Here is a 24,115-nt window from a genome sequence, read left to right as displayed (position 1 = left end):
GTGGCAAACTAAGATAAAAAGACTACAAACCATAGCAGCCGTAAACATTCAAAGAGTGGGCTGAAACGGAAACCATGATCAAGCTACGTTGTAAAAATAAACCCAATATATATAGAATTAGTGTATTACATTTTGTTTTGACATAATAGGCTATAATTAATAATTTGTAATACTTTATTTTATAAGCTTGTTATATATTGCCATTAGCATAACAAATATGTAACACATTAGCATCAGAAAGTGAACAATATAAATGTAATGTAATAAAAAAAGTTAATAAAACCTTTACAAGTATGATAAACACTGTATTGTGGCTACTTACACTTAGTTTAATTATTAACTTAATAGTTTCTCGGGGTGTAATAGAACTTTTTCAGTTTGTGTGTAAGTGAAAGTTCTGCACAAGTGGAATTTTTATTTTGTCTGGTGCAACAATAGGACAAGAGAACACAAACAAAATGTTAATCTAAGGGCGTTTTCACACCTATAGTTTGTTTGCTTTGGTCCGAATCAGTTGATTAGTTTGTAAACTTGGAGCGATTTGCCCTTGGTTGGATTTCGTTTCACACCTGGAAAAATCCAAGCATACCAAAATGCATCATTACAAATCATGCAATAACATTCACTCCTCTTATTGGTCGGATGTGTCTGGCAAGAAAGTAAATACAGAAAGAAGGTCCTGTGTGGACTAGTTCATATTTTATGCATCTCCATGTTCAAACCAGCTTATTTCATTTAAATAATCAGACATTGTTTCGTGAGCGACCTTGCTATGTCTGCTCTGGTCACCGAGACTTGGCTCTGCTCTGCTCTGCAACTTTAGCAGTGGCTGGTTTGACCACGGAGATGCGAGAAACACTGCAAGCTGCTACAGATGGCATGTTCTGCCACATTGCACATTGCTAACCACACCTGACTACAGGAGACATTAGCTGAGACTTGCGGAGTATATAGGCCTGTAGTTGGTGCGGTTCAAGGTTGGATCACGTTCTCACCACAAACGAACCGCTCCAGAGTTCGATTGAACACCACCGAGACCACCTCATTAAGCTGGTCTCGGTACGCTTTGTTTGGTCCACTTTTGGTGCGCACCAAAGTGTGATTGCCGCGTTCTCACCTGCCCAAACTAACCGCATGGGAATGCTCACCCAACTTTTGGCACATTTTACTCTGTCTTGATAACTAATGAATGAATTGTATGAAGCATGAAACTTACTGCCCCTCAGGTGCTGCCAGTCTTGGAAAGGGAATCGGAGGAATCCTGTTTTCCCGCTTTTCCCGTTCTAGTGGCCAGGTGGGAGGAGTGGAGGAGGAGCCATCAGATTCTGAGGGTGGAGCCTCTGAGGTGGAGAACGTGGCATCAGGAGATGAAGGGGCAATGGTGCCAGAGAACGAAGAGAAGGATGAAGAAATAGAGAAAGAGAGGACAGTCGTGGAGCCTGCAATGTCCCAGTCTGCCTCAGCTGTCATGGACAGCACCTCATGTAAGTTGTATGTGCTTTTGGTCAGAAACTACCTGCAGCTGGATATCAGGGAGTCAAAATCAATCTTCCGGTAGTCAGTTTTAATTACGTCCTCACATTCCATTTTTCTTAAAATCTCTCTTGTCCAGTTCCAATGTCCCACCCTAAGCCCTCAGTTCCTGAACCCTGACGGACTTTAATCTACATTACCTGTGACATCAAACTCTTGTGAGGACTCCAAACTCTGTCTGAGGAGTGGGGCAGCACTTAAGGCCCTGACACACCAAGGAGACCGTCGGCCTTCGTCTGCCTTTTTTTGGCAGCTGTCGGCCATCGACCGAACAGCCAATTCATCTGATTGGCTGTTCAGCTTGAAAACGAGAGTGAGGAAAGAAAACAAACGCTATCTGCTAGCTGCTATCATCCTCATTTTTCCTGCCGCCACGGGATCACTATTTTATAAATGAAACATAGCGGAGAAACGTAAAAGTGCTGATAACTACTCTGTATCAAAAAAGAAAGTAAGGCTCTATCTCGAGAGTTACCTCAACTTCGGTTTCGGAGGGGGGGGCTCAGCTTTTCTTAGACATAAGTAGGGGGGGGCGCCAAGGAAAAAAGGTTGGGAACCACTGACCTAGAAGGAGACATTTCTGTGCACAGTAAAATGTGAGCCTTATATCAAACTATGTAGTTTAATGAACTGGAGTGTTTGTGGTTTTCTTTCAATGGAGAGCCCAAAACCTCACCCAAACTGCACACCACATATCCAGACAATTACAAGACAGCCAATGCCCAAACTGCCAGTCAATCCAATCTGGCCAATCCAGTACCCAGACACCCAGCACACAAACTGTACACCACCTATTCAATTACCAGACACCCAGCGACCAAACTGCACAACACCTATCCCTTACTAGACATCCAGCGCCCAAACTACACACCGCCTATCCAGTTACCAGACACCCAGCACCCAAACTATCAAGTTTTTACTAAACCTCTGCAACTAAAACATATTTGAGGGGCACCACAAATTTCTCTATGCAGGAAAAACCCTGGATCTATTGTGGTGGTAGGCTTGGGCCAGTGTAAAAATGTTCAAACCGGTTTGATATCAAGCCAAACACCGGACCGGACAGTTATAGCAAATTTTACCACAAGTTGCATAGCTGCCAACACTCCCATTTTTCCTGGGTTTCTCCCGTTTTTTAGCCCTATCTCCCAGACACCTCCCGGTTTGTTATTTCTCCCGGGAAACTCACGTAATTTGCATGGCCCAAACTCCTTTATAAATAATCAGACCAATATGTTTGTCTAATGTTGACCAGTTGCCAGATCTTGTATGAAACGCATCCTATTCACATAATCCACACACCATATACAATTTTCAACAATTTGTCACATCAACCTGGCAACCTATAACCCAGTTGATCAGTTGATCTCTGCGCAAGCTTCGCGGAAAGTTCAGACCCGAAAGCGAGCCGATAAAAATGGCAGGTGAAGGCGGTGTTCCCGCAAAGAAATCGAAATATAGCTGTAAATTTCAACAGTGTTGAGCGCAACAATTTGCATGCATCTTACCTAGTCATATCGACAACCTCCACGCTTTTTGTAAGGTGTGTCGTATTGATTTTAATGTAGCGCATGGCGGGAAAAATTACATTACCCAGCACATTAAAACACAGCGGTACCATCGCGCAGAAGAGGCACATAAGATTTCATCCTTCATTCATCACGAAAGGACAGACAGAGGCAGAAAATGTGATGCAAGCTGAACTCAAGATGGCAATGTTGGTAGCACAGAAAAATTTTCCTTTGCTTTTTGTGATGACATCACTGCGAGTGTGGCAGGCATGTTCTCTGATATTAATAAATTAAGTTATGTTTTCATTTTGCAATGTAAAGTGTACTTTACTTTTTCGAAAACCAAATGTTGGCAGATATGACTAGGTGTCGCACTTGTCTCATCCGCTCCAGAGTGAGACTGATGAGAGAGCCCATAATGAGAGTGTAGCGACTTCACTCCACATGGTTGCGGTAATGCAACTCTAAGCCATGACTTTTTACCTACGGGTATATAATAACCTCTTTTGTATAGTGTTTACACTTTGACTCGTCTTTTTCACCTCACTTATTTAGTTGGCTTGTAATCAGAAAGTTTTCTTTGATACTGCCATATTTCATCTCGTTACCCCAAAAAACACAAACTTTCTAGTAAACGAACACAACGTACCCAGTTCCCTGTCCCCCTGCTACTGAAATGATGAAGCGATCTCCTTCATAGTGTCACTACAGTAAAGTGCTGTCAAACACAAATCAGCTAATTACATTGTCATATTGCTTTTAACCAGTACAAGTATCTTACCAGTAAATGACTGGTAGAAGTTAAATGACCTTTTAGAATATTACTAAATATCAATGACTTTAAAACTTTTACTGATATTAAATGTACTTAATTATTAAAAGTTAAAGTAAAAAAAAAAATGCTTTCAGGTGGCTTCCTTATAGTGAAACATAATATTCAAGGTTTCCACACCTTCTTCAACATCAAATTCAAAGCCTTTTCAGGCACAATTCACTCAAGTTAAAGGACCAAATACTGCATATTTTGAGAGAGCTGACATCAACAAAGAGAATCACAATCAGTTTTATTGTACTACCATAATAAACACTCAGCACACAAGCGAGATATCATTCTCCATAGATCATAGTATGTTACGTGTAAAAATAAAAATAAAAGAACAGACACATTATGAGACAGATTCAAATTTAAAATAGACATACATTAACATTTCATAAATAAGGGGCATTATTAAATAGTAAAACCATTAAAAAGCAGTGATTGGTACAGAGATAAAAGTGCTGTTGTATCGTGTACATGTGCAATATATGGAACCCATGTGTACACATTTAAAGTGCTTGAACATTTACATCTATACATTATGTGTATAATACGTTATGTGTATAAGTAGAGGGAGCAATGGGTGGCAGCATTTGAAGAGAGTTCAGGGTTCTGATGGCTTGGGGGAAGAAACTATTGCACAGTCTGTTGGATCTTGCACTAATGCTCTGGATCCTCCTACCAGAAAGCAAGAGTGCGAAGAGGTGGTGGGATGGGTCGGTCAGTATGCTTGTGACCTTACTGATACATCTGTCTTTGTGTATGTTGGCTATGGAGGGGAGACAGACACCTGTGATCTTTTCTGCTGGTCTCACTATTTTCTGTAGGGGCTTGCTGTCAGTGGCTGAACAGTTCCAATAACAAACTTATTATTCGCCAAACTGCTTTTTTTGCAGTGTAACAAATTCTGCTGTGCTTGTGGGAACTTGGGGAAATGTAGCTTGTGTGGACGCTACCGCACTATTTGTTCAATAAAAGAGCTAACATAAGCTACTGAAAATTTGATTCAGTGACACTGTTGAGAAGTAGTTAAACTAGTAATGTCCAACACTGCTTGTAATACAAGTTGGATTTAGCACCATTCAATCCGTTAGCATAAAATCTAACCAGTTTAGCCTCATAGACTGGACCGGTGAAACCGAGAATCGACCCGTTTGGTTGTCACTCAAAAACTCATTAGCCAATGGGGTTGCACCCCTGAAAAGACTCGCCTTTGCGAGAGATTTGTGTTAGAAGTCAATCATGCCTACGTACACCTATCAGCACCGCCATCCTTGCCCTTGCCAATGCCCTCCTGTATAGATTACTGTAACTCTCTCTGGTCTACCTCTCAAGTTTCTCCATCAACTCCAACTGGTCCAGAACTCAGCTGCCCGAATAATCACCAGAACCCCCTCCATAGATCACATCACCCCTGTCCTTCAACAACTCCACTGGCTCTCTATCAAATATCGCATTGACTACGAGATTCTCCACTCACTTGTAAAGAGCAACATGCAGGTTGGACACCCCTATATAGCATAGTGTATATTAATGATAACCAACTAGATTTTCAAAACTGGAGAAATATATAACTGCCATAAATGATATTTTGAGATGAAATTGTGATAAAATAACTTCTGCATCTATAAATCACTAACCGTAAGTGACGTTACGCGAGGGAGTCTGGTCAAGTTCAAGCTCCAATGATTTGATTTGATTTGTATGGTAAGGAGATTCGTAATGAGAGCCTATACCTGTCAACATTTGAGTGGCAAAATCTAGGGGATTTCAGCATATTGATTAATAAATCAATTTGGTCCTTACAAAATCGGGCGGGAGAATGGTCTGAATTGAAATGCGGGGGAAACGGGAGTGTTGGGCTAGCTGCCTGCCAACAGCTCATAGCTATAGCTTTGTGCAAACTGCTACATTGATGTCAGAAGGCAGACAATTACGAAAACCTTCTAATCTTCTAAGAGCTCATTTTTGGTGCATGGAATTTCTAGTGCTAGCACTTGGTCCTCCTGTCCTGCCCGCGCCAGATTCAGGTGAAAACTTTGATGGTGGTGGACTTGATTCCATCGAGTGCAGCAAGGGAACAGCATCAGTAATCAGCCTCACATTGTCCTTACTCCAAAATCCCATCCGAGACTCCAATAAATCTCTTCACCTGCACAAAACGCACCCAAAAATGAAAAGCCTTGCTTTTCCTATAAGGAAAATGATGGACACGATGTCCTGACAGGCTGGAATTCGTGCAACCAGCACAAATACAATAATTTACCATCTAAAACTCAATCTAAAACTTTTTTCTATATCTCACTCTGTCTCTCACCACTGCTCTAACTCTTATTTGCCTCTGCCTACGTCATATGACGCGTTGCTAGCGGGAAAGGCATATTTCAGAGCCTAGCTTAAAATGGGCACATTTTCATCAAAATTTCTGTTTTAGGTTTTGTGTAACAGCAATTTCTACATATGTGTTTTTAAAAGACCTCTTCAGACAACATTAAGTATTAATTCAGTTATAAATTCAACCTGCACGTTGCTCTTTAAGGCTCTCCACAAACTCAAACTTTCGTACTTTTCTGACCTCCGTCACACCTACAAACCCTCCTGGACACTCTGATCCTTCTCCTCCATGGTCCTCACCACACCTCCTGCCCGCTAAACAACCATGAGGTTTAAAGCCTTGTGCTGCATAGCCCCCATCTCTGGAACTCTCTCCCACAAACCACCTGTAAAATGAACCCTCTCCCCACCTCAAATCAGGATCAAAATATATTTTTTAGATTAGCATTTTACATCTGATCAAGCCTTCTTACTTCCACTATTGGTGTGTTATTTGTTTTGTTTTTATTTAGCTCTGTGTTCTTGTTTTTAATTACTGTTTTACTGCTGTAAGGGGACCTTGAGTGATGTGAAAGGCGCCCATACAGTAAATAATGAATTATTATTATTATTACATGTGTGTTGACTCAGCAGAGATAACATTAAATGAGATAACATTGAATGAGAGAAGTTGAACTACAGAAAGAAATTACTGGATTATATTCCATTATGTTTTTGAACTGTCACCTGTTTTTTCCTCTACATAAATTAGAATTTTCCACCATAAATTGGTGCAAACAAATTCACCAGAATGCAGAAAATGAAGTGTTGTATGGTCAGAATTTCCTGGGGGAGGGCCACCAGACCCTGCACTTAATATGTGTCAAAAATGTGATTTGTCACATAAAATAGTATATGGTACATTTCCAGTGAAATGATAACTCACCAATGTTGAAACAGATTTTTGTGCCATTTACCCAGGAATTTGCACCAGCAACTTTTGGGCTATATTTCCCTTCTCTAGTCTCTGGGGTAGCTACTGCCCAAGTTGACCACCTATTATTTCTACCAGCCCACCCATAGCAAGCTAAAACTGGCCCTGTCTAGGCAAAGTTGACCAATCACCGCAAATTTGACCAAAAACCGGAGTTTCCTGCGACTTCAACTAATCACAGCAGTCCCAGGAAAAACCGGGGATGAGACGTACAGGATGACCTAAATTGAGGACAGCTACGCTTGTTATTGTATGTGCAATGATAAGTTAAAGTCCAATAAGTGCTTAATCAAACCATATGAATGTGTGTCCCAGCCCAGGCCAGGATGGGAAATTAACTAACAATGTAAAGATCAACAAGCCACTGACAGATATGTTCAAATTTGATTAATTCATATAATAATAATATAATAATTATAATAATAATATATTTATAATAATAAATTATTATTTTTTGTCTTAAACCCACCAGCCATTTTCATATTATGCCAGCATTTGCAGCATCCTGAGCCTTTTTGGTAAGGTTACTAGGAAAAACTCTGCCCAGAGTAGTTTTATTCTCCCCGAAACAAGTTTCTTTTCTTTTTTTTAAGAAGTATACCACAAAAAAAATCGCAACTTTATTTTGCAATTTTCAATGTCCCTCGCAACTTCATTGCAAAAAAAATACAGAAGACATCGCAACTTTTATCGCAATTTTTTACAATTTTGGACTGTTATACACTGTATAATGTATATTAGCCAGCGTCATTACGGTTAAGAAAAATACAGAGGCTTAATATGTTGACAGTGGGAACTCCCAGACAATATGACCGAAGTCCACCAGGGCTCAGAGAACTACTAAGGAAAATATCTTCTTCTGACACTTAATGCAGCTAGATACTAATCTGTCATTTTCTCTGTTCCAGTGGAACTGGAGAGGCGCATCGACTTTGAGCTGCGGGAGGGCTTGGTGGAGAGCCGCTATTGGTCAGCAGTGACCTCACATACGGCCTATTGGTGCTCTTATGATGTGGCTCTGTTCCTCCTCACCTTCATGTACAGACCACAAGAGCCTCTTGAACCTGCAGAAGATAACCCAGAGACCTCATAACGTGCAAACTGACATGGAGCCATCATGGCTGGGGTCATTTTGCTTTCTGTTCAGCCTTTTAAACAAATGAAAAGCCCAATTTATGAAACATAAAATGAAGAATGAAGACATTTCCTTTTTTTCTTAATTTAAATGAAACAATTCTCTGCTCGACACAATTTTTGAAATTGGTCAAATTAAATATAAATAATATATTATTTAACTAATGGCGTTTTTCCATTACATGGTACCTGCTCGACTTGCCTCGACTCTACTCACCTCGACTCGACACACTGTGCGTCCGTTTTCCATTGCAGATTTTAGTACCGCCTCAGCGTGGCTGGTCGTTATATGCCGGCTATAAACATCAGGCCACTTGAGCTTGTTTTACAGTTCTGTGGAGGCTCCACGTAGAGCTTTCGCCGTATACTATGTAAGTGGCCTGATGTTTATACTTGTGCGCTGGTGCCTGCGTCGACCCGGCTATGTGTGTGTGTACGTAGGCCATGGCAAAAGCTCTGCCTGGAGCCGCCGCAGTAAAACTGTAAAATAAACGGCGCCGCAGGAAACTGCCGTGACCTAACGCGACACACACACACAGAACGTGGAAGGTGTGTTGTTGTTGCCACAGCCAGAAGACACATTTAGTTTCAAATGAAGCTGGAGGCAGAGCAAAAAAACAGCTGGCTAAACTATTTAAAAATAGCGGGTTTGTTCAGCTCTGTCGCTTTCACGTCACCTATTTCGGCTCGCCTCAGCTCGCTTGGAACCTCGACTGAGGTGGTACTAAAAAAAGTAACTGTTAGCAGGTACCAGGTACTTTTTTTCGTAATGGAAAACCAAAAAAGGCGAGTAGAGTCGAGGCGAGTTGAGCAGGTACCATGTAATGGAAAAGCGACTTTATATACTATATATATACATATATGTTTTGGTGTAATTAGTCTTACAATATTTCATATGTCCAAAACATATATATATATATATATATATACTTTCAGTTAACATTTAGTTTGATCAAATAATGATTAAAATAGCTGTTATATTTAAGGGAATTTAAAATGAATTGACCCAACATAGACAGAAGCACCCACAAATCACTCACCTGTTTTACTCTAAAAACACTAACCTCGATGTGACCTTTGCTAAAGACTGACCGGTTTCATGGTCTTCTCTCAACAAAATCAACAACTGTTTCCTGTGCAAAGCACCCTACCGTGTCCTACTGTATCAGTGACATCCCACTGAAGATTACTTGTCTGATCACAAAGCTTGTTGGTTCATTGTGGATACACACACACATATATATGATATGTATATATATATATATATATATATATATATATATATATATATATATATATATATATATATATATATATATATATATATGAGAGAGAGAGAGAGAGAGAGAGAGAGAGAGAGAGAAAGCCCCAGTGCTTAATCCCGATCTAACCTTGTGCTTGTGTGAAATATGTTTAATCATTTCTCATAATCTCATGCCTCAGATGAGAACAAAGAAGCCCACAAGTGATCATGGGAGCCATATTATCGACAAGGATAAAGGGAATTATGTATTTAATACAATGCACTGTACAGACATTTAATCCTAAAACCTGGATATTTAACAGATAATCTGTTTAAAGCAGCATTTACTATTTTTGACCACTGGAGGGCAGAAAGACTCCAAAACAGAATTATCAGCCTCAATATACCATTAGCTTATCATGTTGCTGTTGCCTAACAGCTAATGGTATATTGAGGCAACTGCCTAACACTAAAACTGTGTCTACACAGGAGGCGTAGCACCACGTAAGCAGAGCAGCTGTAGTTACACATGTAAAACAGAAGACACAGTCCCTGTTTTGTTTTATTCAAATCCTACTTGACAAAGTTGCTACCTTTAGGGTGTCTTCATTTACATGAACTTGAGTTACCAGTTGCAGTTGTTTTTTTTATTTAAATTTTGATTTCTTAATGTCATGTAAACAAGAAACCTGGTGTCCATAATCGTAGAAAGGGGATTAGAGAAACCTGATTTGTCCAGCTAGATTTGTCCTGGAAAAAAAGTTGATTTCTCTGCCATGTACGCATAACCAGGTTAATCGGCTTTTTGCATGTAAAGTATGCATGAGTAAGTCTTCAGACAAGAAAAGTGTTGGTGTGACAGTGGAGCAGCTGGATGAAAAGAGCAATAACAAGTAGCAATGCATCCTTGTATTTAAGATAATTCAATCCAAAGTCTGACTGAAACTAACACAAAGGCTCTTTTTTGTCAACCCAGCAGCACAACTCACAGTCAAGTGGTGAGTCAAGCTTTGCTCAGGGTTATGGGGCATATTGGTAATTCTGTGACCCAGTTCGCCTGGCGCACACCTGGATACAGGGTGGGATCAGAAAGAATACATTATAAATGGGCGTGTTACAGGTTTTGACAATCATGGGCAATCACGTTCCCTATTTACATCTTTAAACACAGGGCTCTGGGTAAGCTCCGGTTACCCAGTGCTTTGGATCATTGAGACACTGGGGGAGGACTGGCAGGAATGGACTGCTCTGAGGGAGTTATTAAGCCGGCCACACACTGGCTGTGTCGCGTGAGCGTGGCTTGGCGTTTCTGTTGCGCGTCAGCTGCGTGGTGGCTGCGTTGATTTTTCTGTCTTTACACACAAGAAACGTGTCTGATGAGCCTTATCTGTACACATGTATGTTTCCCATTGATTTACTGCACTCAAGCAGTATACTTCATGTTAAACATAAATATATACTGATTTGATTACAGCAAAGACAACGTCGGCAAAATAGGCTGTATTGACAGGTGCAATATTTTGAAAATCAATCTTTTTTCTTTTCTTTTTTTTATTACATTTATATCTGCATTTATGTCAAAACCGAGAGACTTTCAAACATCCACCTGTCATTTATTAATATGTATTTGTGTCAAAATGACATATAAACATCTTTTCCTATTCTAGTTTGCCTGGAAACGCTTCCAACAGGCTTGCGTGTCGCGTGAAAAATAGGCGTCAGTTCTATTTCTAGCATGCACGCGTTTTTCGGCGCGGCTCGAGCCCCGCCTGAGACATGCGTGTCACGCAGGCAGTGTGCAAGCTCTTACCCGTTAACATGGGAGCCGAAATAAAAACGGACACGCCACGCAGCTGACGCGCTCAGGCGACGCAGCCAGTGTGTGGCCGGCCTTAGTGGAGAGGGAAGATTTAATTGATCCATGATTTTTCATGGAATTCTGTGAACTGTTTGTTCTGTTAATCATATCAGACAAGATTGATGTGCACATAAGCACAGAGGTTTCTTTGGTTATTTTTGCAACAGCCTGTTTAATACTATAGGCTATATTTAAAAAATCTGTTGTTGGGCTTTAACTCCACTTTAATATCAACCTTTGTTTCGTATCATCATGTTTGTATCGACTGAGCTGTTGTTTCTTTTAGGAATAAAGGACATACCAGTGAGATGCCAACAGACGTCATGATGGCATGATTCTGACTGTAATCTCAATAAAGAAGTTGCCACAAATTACTACTACACGAAAATATCATACTCCACATGATTTGACATTTTGCTGTATGTTGAACTAGAGTCAGTCAGTTAAAATAAATTAGTTAATAAATTAAGAAATGAGTTAATTTATAATAATAATAATAATAATAATTATTGATATACATTAAGAAAAAGTTCTAAAAGTTCATGTATTGATCTTTGAGCATTTTCAATGTTTTTTAAGGTAGTCACACTTCAGGTTCAAACAAAGCATGATGAGTTTTATTACTTTAATGACAAACACTTAAACCTGCCATGAGTTTACACTGCTGTTTTTCTTTTCATGTATGTATATTCTCTTTAAAAGGTGTAAATGAGTATTACATCTACAAAGTTCTGTTGGAGAGTGGGACTCATTTTCAGCCCTGGAATTTCATGCATTAGGTCTAATGCACTTTACTTCATGACTGACTATATTAAAATAACATTAGTGTATAAGTCTGCAATAGCGCACTGTTCTCCACAGCCTTGTAATTCTGTGTATTTTTGTAAAATATAATTTCCAATTCAGTGCAAATACAGTAAGTGTTGCTTCACAATGTAGATTTAGAAAGGGGTTATATTGTTACTGATCTGATCGTGTTTGCTTGTTCACACACTGCGGTACTTACCTGTGCCTTCCACACTGACAGCAGCAATACATTGCACAATAGTGGGTCCTGGCTCTGCTTCTGACACTAAATCAAATTCACTGTCAGTACAAATTTCCCCTTTTTACAAAGCTTTCTGATCAAGTCAAGTCTGCTTCATTAACCAGAGGTGAAAAAAGTACTAAAATATTGTACTCAAGTAAAAGTACCAATACGTTGATGAAATATTACTCAAGTACAAGTGAAATTACCTATCTGAAAAATTACTCAAGTAAAAGTAATAAGTAGTTCATTTAAAATGTACTTTAAGTAAACTTAGTTACATTAAAACAAAACGGGGGGATCTCTCCCATGTAGGGAAAATAGGACAAGGGGTCATAAATCCCAAACTATTTTGTTTTTAATTAAAGAAAAATCTATACAAATGTATAAACATCTACACAAATGTATACACATGTAATAACAACATAACACATGTAACTGGAAGTGCCGAGTGACCTAGAATGCTAACCTACAATGATTAATGTCACAGCAGGCAAAGTGCCTCATGCTATAATCCTATAATCAACACCAGTGTAATGAGATTGATACTTTAGTTCAGTTTATTTCCAGTATGCACTGCTGCGGTTTCATCAAAGAGACAACCTGGCTGTCTGTATCTGTGTAAGTGCCGCTGCTTTCAGCAGACACACTTTGTTCCTCCTCCCCCCCCTCTTGTGATTTGATGTTGTACCATCACGTGAATCAGCGGCGCCAGGCAAACACGCAAGCAAGCAACCAGGCCTGGTGGCGGCCAGCAACACACACACAAGCAGGACAGAGACGGAGCAGAAGAATGGCAGAGAGGAAAAGGAGCGCCATGTGGCTATATTTTCAGGCCGAAAATCAAACAAGCTGTATATTTGTGAAGAGGCTGTAAGATACAGTGTTAACACAACAAATGCATGCAAGCATATGACAATTCTGTCCTGGGTTTTAACTTATTAATAATCCAAATGTAAAATCACAAAAACTCTTGCATTTTAAGATGCATCCACCTTAATTATTAAAAAGTATCAGTATCGTATCGGTATCTTATTGGTATTGGCGATATTGGCCCTGTATTTACTTAGTATCGGATCAATACCAAATATTGCAGTATCGCACACCACTACCGATTAGCCAATCCGGGCCTGAAGAGCCTCTGGTCACGTAATTACGTTTCCTGTCTTTTTGGTTTGGCGCACAACTAGGCGGGCCAAAATTTATCGTGAACCTAAAGTGTACACCGGCTGGATCAAAATTTGCACATGCTCTAAAAGGTGCATATCTCCCCTTAACTCCCATTATAGCCAAGGTGGGACAAAGGAAACTGGTACAGTGGGGCTTAGCATTATATCCCCTATCCTTATTTCATTTACTGCATCTACAAATTTTCCTTCTCTTGGCAAAGTTGTAAAACCTTATGACCTTTTAAATTTGCCCAGTAAGTTAACTCAATCTGATTCCTTCTAATATTCAATGGCATTTCATTCATCTCTACTTGGAAGTCTGCTGCTGGGGTTGTTTTAAAAGCACCACAACAAAGTCTCATGACTGGATATTGAATTGCATCCAACTTCTTAAGTAATGTTCTTGAAACAGACTGATAAATTGAACATCCATAGTCAATAACTGCCCTAATTAGTCCAATATGTATGCTTTCATATATATATATCCTTACAACATTTAGTATTCTTTTACATTTTTCAACAATTTACCCTGAATGTATATTCCAATTAAGATTCTTGTTAAAACACTCCACTCTCTCTAAATTGTCTACATAAAGTTTAAACTAGGGCTGTCAGCATTAACGCGTTAATCGCGATGCGATTAAGGGCCCAGCATAATGCGTTAATTTTTTTTTTAAACGTATTAATCGCATGCCGACATTTATTAATTTATTTTCACTTCACTCGGCTTTGCGTCGTGCCTAACAGGCTACTATTTTGCCGTACTTCCTCGTAACACATCCTGCTGCTGCAGGAATAGCAACGCGGATTTCTGGTGCCTCATTCTGGTGCCACTGATATGCCTGCACTTCTCTCTGATGCTCTGAAACAGACGTCACAGGCAACAGAAACATTGCTGCATGTGACTCTAGTTAACACTATACTCGACAGCAGCTAACGTTAGCCTACCGCTAGCTAGTAGCTGGATTAAACACGGTTACAATGCTGACAGCTAACCAGAGATGTTCACAAGTCATTTTTTGCAAGTCCAAGTCAAGTCTCAAGTCTTTGAGCTTGAGTCCAAGTCAAGTCTCAAGTCTTTTGCCACAAGTCCAAGTCAAGTCTCAAGTCTCTGGCCATCTGATCTGTCCCTAACACTGTATTGTTAAATCTTATGAATTCAAAACATGTCCTGTAGCTACCATCCATACAGTACAGTATCAAAATCAGTTGTAGGATAACTTTATGTGGTCTACTTAACACATCCCTCTTGACCTTGGACCTGGTCAAATATTAACCTAAGTCTGTCACATCATATGGCTACAACTATAAAGATACAATTTGCATGTTCCCAGCATTAGCACAACACTTTGCGATGGTTAGCTTGTTACCTGTGACGATATATGCTAAATGTGACGTCTCTTTTCACATTAGTGTGTGAGTGACTGACCTATTTAGGTGAGTTTTGAGATGTCTGATGAAGTCAGACGTTGTTGATCCGGCATCATTTATCTTGGTGCCACACACTTTGCATGTAGCTGTTAGCTTACTGCCACTGTTTACCAAGTTATTGAAAGCAAAACTAATGAGAAAAGGCACAACTCCAGGAGGATTTGGTGTCGCCATCTGCAATGCATTTTGTGAGTGCATGTGAGTGTGCGCACATAGGCACATGCGTTACGTTGCACATTATGGCAAAGTCTTTTGGGTTGAGTCACAAGTCAAGTCTGAAGTCTTTTGGGTCGAGTCCGAGTCAAGTCTGAAGTCAGCTGTTTGTGCGATTTAAGTGCGACTCGAGTCCGAGTCTCAGACTCGAGTCCCCATCTCTGCAGCTAACGCTAAACGGTGTAAAGTTTGACTGTATTTCACTGTAGAGGATTCCGACAATCTGCAGCTGCTGTTGTCGGAAAAACACAGACGGTGCATTCAATGAAACTGGTAATTTACAGCCTGGTGGTAAGTTGTTGTTAAATGCCCTTTTCCCATCTGGTGGTTGTTTTTGTCATTCAACAGCTGTTTACTAGTGAAATAAGTTATTGTTATAGTGATTACATTATTATTATTAAACATTTAATTTTGACGATATGGCCTTAGCAATAAACAAACCATTCTTTAATGTCGCCAACTGTTTAGTACCCTTCTTTTTCAGGTTCAGGCACCATTAAGGCACCGGTACCGCTTTAAAAGTACCGCTTTAGCACCGGTATCCAAACCAAACAATACCCAACCCTAATATTGACTCTAGATTCAAATGTGACTAGATTAAATATATAATAAACAAATACAAATCTTAAAATCAAGTTCATAAAGTCACTTTCTTTGCATTCATTTGAGTCCCAATCAAGATACACTGGTAAGAATTTCTTTATATATATGTACTTAAAAACAGTTCTGAAATGCAAAATAATAGAATTTTAATCATGTGATAAAACATGCGATTAATCGCGATTAACTATAGAAATTCAACGATTAATCACGATTAAGAAAATGTAATCGTTTGACAGCCCTAGTTTAAACTGTTCCTGAACTTCCTGTCCTGACATGCTGATGTCGGGGTCAGCCCTATGTTCCCACATCCCAATGGTCCCACAGGTTTATGTTCCCCAATTTCTAAGACATTTTTTTTCACTGAAAATTAGGCCCTATGTTCCCACATTTCTAAGATTTCTCTTAAAATTAGGCCCTATGTTCCCACAGCCCTATGTTCCCACATTTCTAGGACATTTTCAATATTTATATATAGGTCTTGTATTCCCTCTCCGGGAACCATCACCTTATCGTGGTGGAGAGGTTTGTGTGTCCCTATGAACCTGAGGGCTGTGTCCGGGTTCTCGGCAGTAAGTCGGACTCGTTTCAGGTGAGAGTTGGCCTCCGCCAGGGCTGCGCTTTGTCACCAATCCTGTTTGTAGTATTTATGGACAGGATATCGAGGCGTAGTCGGGGTGGAGAGGGGTTGCAGTTCGGTGGGCTGGGGATCTCATCGCTGCTTTTGGCAGATGATGTGGTCCTGATGGCATCATCGGCCTGTGACCTTCAGCACTCACTGAATCGGTTCGCAGCCGAGTGTGAAGCGGCTGGGATGAGGATCAGCACCTCTAAATCGGAGGCCATGGTTCTCAGCAGGAAACCGATGGAGTGCCTTCTCCAGGTAGGGAATGAGTCCTTACCCCAAGTGAAGGAGTTTAAGTACCTTGGGGTCTTGTTCGCGAGTGAGGGGACAATGGAGCGGGAGATTGGTCGGAGAATCGGCACAGCAGGTGCGGTATTACATTCAAGGCTGGGTCATGACCGAAAGAACAAGATCCAGGGTACAAGCGGCCGAAATGGATTTCCTCAGGAGGGTAGCTGGCGTCTCCCTTAGAGATAGGGTGAGAAGCTCAGTTATCCGTGAGGAGCTCGGAGTAGAGCCGCTGCTCCTTTGCCTCGAAAGGAGCCAGTTGAGGTGGTTCGGGCATCTGGTAAGGATGCCCCCTAGGGAGGTGTTCCAGGCACGTCCAGCTGGGAGGAGGCCTCGGGGGAGACCCAGGACTAGGTGGAGGGATTATATCTCTAACCTGGCCTGGGAACGCCTCGGGATCCCCCAGTCGGAGCTGGTTAATGTGGCCCGGGAAAGGGAAGTTTGGGGTCCCCTGCTGGAGCTGCTACCCCCGCGACCCGACCCCGGATAAGCGGATGAAGATGGATGGAGGTCTTGTATTCCTACATTTCCCTTTAATTTAAGGGTTAGGGTTAAACCTTAAACCCTAACATAGGTCTGTGGGAGCGTTATGTCTTACTTCAGGTGATTCCGTGTCACGGACGCTAGTTTGCTGCTCCAGCAAAAACGTACTCAACTCTGTTTTATTGTTTAATTTAGCGGCTAATTAGCTGCTAAACGCCTGGATTGCATTTAAACTACACTAGTTATACTTAAGCACTTATAGTTCTCTTCTCTTACTGCCTCGCTGATCTCACAATTGTTAAAAAGCTGTTAGCTACTTTTGCTTAGCCATTAGCAATGGCTAATTCCTCTCCCTCTCCTGCTCTCCCTTGCTCGGTGTGTCAAATGTTTAACTATTCCTCTGCCTCCTTTAGTGATAAAGATACATGTAATAAATGTAGTTTATTCACTGTTCTGGAGGTGAGGCTTAGTGAGTTTGAGGCACGGCTTTGCACCATGGAATCAAAATCGTATGCTTCTGTAGCTAGCCAGCGCTCCGTAGCTGGTGCAGGCCAACATACTGTAGCTTCAGTTAGCAGTCCCCGGGCAGGCCCCGAGCAGCCGGGCGAGTGGGTGACTGTCCGAAGGAAGCGTAGCGCTAGCTCTAAACCGGGGAGCGCACATGGCAGCGGTCACTTAAACCTGAGCCTATGGCTAACCACCAACATCTTCTAACAGATTCTCTCCACTCGGTGACACACCCGCTGAGAAGCCAACTCTGGTTATTGGGAGCTCTATACTCTAAAAAAAGACCCTAATTGGCCCATAAGAAACATTTAAAAAACAAAAACAAGCAGCTGATTGGATCTAGACTTGAGACTTGGGACATTGTCCCAAAGCGCCATGCTGCAGACACAGTTCACCTGCTCGTGGGTCAGCCGCGCCCCCGAGAGGGATGGAGGGAATCCCCGCCCCCCCTCCACCTGTTGCTGCGGAGGTGAAGACACAAAAAGAGGCCGAAAAACCCTGCTACCTATAGCTCGGATCCTGCATGTTAGGATACAATTGATGAATACATGAGGGCATATTGGATTAAAACGGGACTTAAAAGTTGCCAGAACAAAGACGCAGATGTTGCTGCCTCAGAAAGACAACATACACCATAAGAGGTAGGCCACTTTTCCAAAACCCTGTTTAAAATGAAACTGGCAAATGGTGAAACGCAGCCAAGAGAATGGCTGTTGTATCCCCCCTCAAATCTTGTTATGTAATTTAAAGAGAAACGGGAGAAATGGGTATCTCTCTCTCCCCCGCCTCTGCAAGCTGTGCCGTGGACGTGTGTGTGACTGTGTGTGTGTGTGTGTGTGTGTGTGTGTGTGTGAGACAGCGAGGTCGTCAAGCCCGCAGGGCATGCTTGTGGAGTTTAACTCTGAAAAGACAGTTAACCACAGGTTACTGTTAATCTTATGATGGACATGTGTTGTGATATTTAAACAAACGAACAATCAAAGGCGAAATAAAAGCCTCTTATTTACTAGACCGGTCTGAGAGACCTCCAGCTTACAGTGGGGTCTCTGAGCATGACTGGCTGAGCGACGAGCTAGCAGCCCCGGCACGCGCAAGCTGGCTGTCGCCTCACTTCATGGAGCTTCTCAACTCCGAAAACTTTGAAGCAAATTGTCAATTCGGCATCAGTTTTCGCAAGACTGCCTATATTCGAAATCTAAACAGTAAATTTTTCGCATAAAACGTTGTCAGAAGTGAATTTAGTGATGAATAAGATGGCAAAAAATGTTAAAATTGTCCCGTTGTTGGTCTGTCTGTACCGGAAACCCGACCCTTGTTGACCTAGGTTCCAATGCGGAAAAGGGAACAGCGAAAAGACCTTGCCATGAAGCAAGGGGGTAAGCTTTGCTTCAGAACTCGAACCTCCAATGTCGCCTCCAATGTTTTAGTTAGCAATAATTAGCCTGTGCCTATGTTATCTACGCTTTCCGTCTCTGCAAGATTGGGAATGATTGAGATTTCTCACAGCTACCAGAAGACTTTCAGACAGGTTGCTCACGTCACATTTACGTCGTCTCTCTTGGTTGGAGGCTGCGCAGTAACGCTCAGCGCTCACCGGAAAAGTGCTTCTAATATCCTTCACTGGTCTCAATTGGTGATGGTTTGACCCGCCCCTTATGCTTAAGCCAGGCGCCCTTTCATAACTGGTGAACCATTTAAGGTAGAGTCTTGTGTGAGGTATCATTGAACTCAGCAGAGAGTTTGTTTTTGATTGGTGATGGTTTGGCCCTATGCTTAAGCCACGCCCCTTTCATAACTGTTGACCCGTTTAAGGTAGAGTCTTATGTGAGGTATCACTGAACTCAGTAGAGAGTTTGTTTTTGATTGGTGATGGTTTGATCCTCCCCCCTATGCTTAAGCCACGCCCCTTTCATAACTGGTGACCCGTTTAGGGTAGAGTCTTATTTGAGGTATCAATGAACTCAGCAGAGACTTCCTTTTTAATTCGTAAAGGTTTGCCCCGACGCCTATGCTTTGGCCACGCCCCCTTTCACAGCTAATGAACTGTATGACATAGAGTCTTGTGTGAGGTATCATTGAACTCAGCAGGGAGTTCCCTTTTCATTGGTGACGATTTGCAGTGTCTGAGTGCCGCGCAAATGCACGATCGCAAGGAGCGGCGACCGCCGGTAACCCCGACTGCTTGCAGCTTTAATTAGGGCCCGAGCGCTGACAGCGGCGAAGGCCCTATTGAAACTGAAGGAATTATTATTATTATTATTATTATTATTATTATTATTATTTTCTGCAAGTAAATTGGCTTTTTGAAGGGCTTAACATATTCAAAAACTCACCAAAATTGACGGGCGCATCAAGTCTGGTGAATCTTTACGTATTTTAAGGGTTTCGGGAATAGGCGCACAAAAATGCCTCGCTAGGGCCCCCTACAAAGTTAAAGAAATTGAGCCCCTGCAGTGCGTTTAATGTAGACTCACAAAACTTGGTAGACATATGTAGCATGTCAAGATGTACAAAAAATGTCATTGGAGCCATACCCTTAACCCAACAGGAAGTCCGCCATTTTTACTTAAATGTTCGAAATTAGTGTGATTTTGGCCATTTCCACGTCGTACTTTAACGAACTCCTCCTAGAGATTTCATCCGATCAACTTCAAATTTGGTCTGTACCATCTTAAGACATTAAAGATTTTTCATCATAGGGCATGGCCGTGGCGGGGTGGCCATTTTGTGCTTTTCGCCATCGAAACAGGAAGTGGGTGTAACTTGAGTGTACATTGTCCAATTCACTCAAAACTTTTCAGGATTCATAAGAGTCCAACCCTGAGGACAAATAAAGGCCGATATTTACTTAAAGTCATAGCACCCCTAGTGGCAACAGGAAGTAGGCCTAAAAATACTTTAACAAACTCATCCTAGAGATTTCATCCGATGGACTTCAAATTTGGTCTGTATCATCTCAACACCTTAAAGATGAAAAAGTTATTAAAAGAAAAACTTTTCATCAAACGGTGTGGGCGTGGCATGGCAGCCATTTTGAGTGTTTAGCGATGAACAAAGAAGTTGTTGTAACTTGAGTGTATGTTGTCGTATCTGCCCGAAATTTCTCACGATTGACGAGGGTCCAGGCCTGAGGACATCTACAGGCCAAAATTGACTTTTGGTCATAGCACCCCTGCTGGCAACAGGAAATGCGCCTTATATGACAAACATCATCCGATTTACATTAAACTTATGTGTGGTCGACATGTGATACTGAGCCGTCCCCTATACTTTAAACACGCCCACTTACTCAGACCACGCCCCCTTACACAACATTTTAACCGTTTAAGGTAGACCCTGTGTGAGGTATCATTTAACTCAGCAGAGACTGCCTTCTTCATTGGTGATGGTTTGGCCCACCCCTATGTTTAAGCCACGCCCCTCTTTCATGAATGCTGACCCATCTAAGATAGAGTCTTGTGTGAGGTGTCATTGAACTCAGCAGAGAGTTCCTTTTTAATTGGTGATGGTTTCACCCGCCCCCTATGCTTTAGCCACGCCCCTTTTCACAGCTAATGAACTGTATGATGTAGAGTCTTGTGTGAAGTATCGTTGAACTCAGCGGGGAGTTTCCTTATCATTGGTGACGATTTGCAGTGTCTGAGTGCCGCGCAAATGCACGGTCGCAAGGAGTGGAGTCGGCCAGTAACCCCGACGCGCGCAGAGGCGCGAAGGCCCGACCATCGCTGCTTGCAGCTTTAATTAGGGCCCGAGCGCCGTCATTGGCGAAGGCCCTATTGGAACTGAAGGAATTATTAGGGCCCGAGCGCCGACAGATCGCCCCCTATGCTACACTCCTCTCTATTTCCATCTGTGTGCATCCATGTCCCAGAAATGCTTGTTATGAATTTTGCTCTGGGGAGCTTATTCCCCGGAGTCCTTATGTTTTTTCGCCCAGCAGTTTTCCTTGGATTAAGGTGGCACCTAAATCATGGTTGCCTGGGCACCTGCTACGTCCTGCTACGCCGTACTACGTCCTGCTATGCCCTGCAGTGCCATGAACTACTATTTCTAGTTATAGTTCCATTATCTTTATTGTGACTATTATTGCCACTGTTCATCACACCCCCAACCGGCACCATCAGACACCGCCTACCAAGAGCCTGGGTCTGTCCAAGGTTTCTGTCCAAGGTTTCTCACCACCCGAGGTTTCTCCCTAAAAGGGAGTTTTTCCTCGCCACTGTCGCACTAAATGCTTGCTCTTGGGGGAATTACTGGAATTGTTGGGTCTTTGTAAATTATAGACTCTATCTGTAAAGTGTCTTGAGATAACACTTGTCATGATTTGATACTATAAATAAAATTGAATTGAATTGTCAACTTTACTACTTAATTTATCATAATTAAAAACAAAACTGGACTAACTATACTCCCTTGAGGATATCCATTTTCCACTAAATACTGGGGGGGGGGTGGGCGCTGGAAGCAATATTTTGGAAAGGTGCCCTTGTTTGTTTGAAAGCTACTTTAAACCAAATATTCACAATAACAATACATGTTTACACTTTAAACTACTAAAACAGTGGTCTGCAACATTAAACCCTGCCAGTTCACGGCACTGCAACTGGACGAGACGGGTATCATAACTCTTCTGTGCTTCTGTCAGCTTTGTTTAGCGCAGCTCCGTGCTGCGTTCATGGAAACGGGACATCAGAGCATCATCTTAAATGAGCTCTGTAGTACGTGAAGCTGCGTTCACATAAAAAAAAAAAAGCAATCGCCGCGACGTCCTGTTGTGTTTTTTAACCCCCCAATGTAGCACAAGTAGACTTTATATTTCACAGTAACAGTTTTTCGTCAAATCGTTTATAGAACACAACGTTTGCTGCACCTGAAGGCAGCTTCATTTCACGGAGAAAGAGAGAAAGAAAAGAGAGGAGCGAGAGATATCGACTGTGCTTTGTTGTTTCGCAAACATTTAGCCGTTTCATAAACTCCCGGGCAGTTCAGGGCTTGTGTTTGGTGTTTTAAAACTTTCTAGTGGAAGCGATAGAGGCAGTGATGTAACTGTTTACTGCAGGCTACAGGATTATCACACCTCAAAACGCAGCGCGATATGGGGTTGCGTTTCTCCAAATGTTTTTTTTCTGCTATTTACTCGCAAGACAGGCTATAGCAAACCTATACTATTCTAACCTATACTATTCTAAGCATCAACAAAGGGCTCTCACTAACTTTCAAAGGTTGTAAACTTATTTCCATTCTGCAGTAGGTGTCGTTCTTCAAGTTGGATGTCGTTCTTCAAGTCGTTTCTCATCACCAATTGTTTCCACAATATGTCATATACCTTTTTCAACATCAAAAATACAGATATTATACTTTCTTTATTATTTTGAGCTTTTCTGATTTCATTCTTTAAACATAGAGCCAAGATCAATTGTGCTTCTTCCCTTTCTTTTCTTTCTTTTTTATAACTTTGTTTATTGATTTTCACATGTAAAAGAAAAAAAAAACAGTTAAAATCTGTCAATCAATAGTTATTGTAGTTGTCTGTTCATAACCAACGAACACATACAACAGAAAGTAGAGCACTTCTTTAATCCAGATCACATGGGTAGGTGGAACTGGGGATTTCCACTTTAACAATTTCAACCTCCTAGCCAGCAAAGTTGTAAATGCTATCAAGTCCTTATTACCAGAGGAGAGGTATGGTGGCCAGTACACCAAACAAAGCAGTAAAAGTATGAGGGACAAGATTCTGCCCGCTTACCTTAGATAATCTGTAAAAAATGTCAGACCAGAATATATTCAGAGATGGGCAGCGCCAAAATGTGTGTAATTTGCTGGAGCTTGCTGACATCGATCACACAATGGAGATGCTGTTTCAAATATTTTTTTGAAAAGCTTTGGTGTAGTGAGCTCGGTGTAAAATCCTGCACTGAGTGAAACGGTGTCTGGCGCAGATGGATGACTTGTGTACTCGCCGTAGAAACTCCTCCCAAACATCACATGGAATAATCTCTCCCAAATAGTTTTAAGGGCACTAGAAGAGCCTGAACAAAGATTGGGAATGTTTGAATAGATAATAGAGATTGCCCCTTTCGGTGATGAGAGAGGTTCCAAAACAATATCAAGAGCTGAAACATTAGGGAGGGCAGGAAAATCTTGAGATGAACTACGGACAAAATTACGAACCTGGAGGTACCTGAAAAAATGCCCTTTGGGGAGAAAAAACTTTTCAACTAGTTGTTGAAATGATGCAAAAACAGAATCTACCAATTATCCTTTTTTCCACAATTTCTTTTTTACACACTGACTGCAGTTTCATTGCTTTATTTCTCTGTTCATCATTCTTGCATTTCACCAACAGATTACCACCACGCAAAATCT

General features: G+C 41.5%; 1 protein-coding gene across 1 annotated transcript in view; it reads left to right on the top strand.

The window, feature by feature from the left end:
• ddhd1b (DDHD domain containing 1b) overlaps positions 1-9,164 on the top strand; it is a 38,688-nt gene extending 29,524 nt beyond the window's left edge. Inside the window, exons 12-13 of the mRNA XM_078275299.1 lie at positions 1,227-1,484; positions 8,077-9,164. Coding sequence (XP_078131425.1) covers positions 1,227-1,484; positions 8,077-8,261 — 443 coding nt within the window. The 3' untranslated portion in view covers positions 8,262-9,164. The remainder of the gene's footprint in view (positions 1-1,226; positions 1,485-8,076) is intronic.
• Positions 9,165-24,115: the final 14,951 nt, after the last annotated feature.

Source organism: Sander vitreus, chromosome 18, assembly GCF_031162955.1.
Source record: "Sander vitreus isolate 19-12246 chromosome 18, sanVit1, whole genome shotgun sequence".
In the NCBI taxonomy this organism is placed as follows: Eukaryota; Metazoa; Chordata; class Actinopteri; order Perciformes; family Percidae; genus Sander; species Sander vitreus.
Note: the sequence above shows the minus strand (reverse complement) of the source record. Positions and strands in the feature narration are given on the sequence as shown.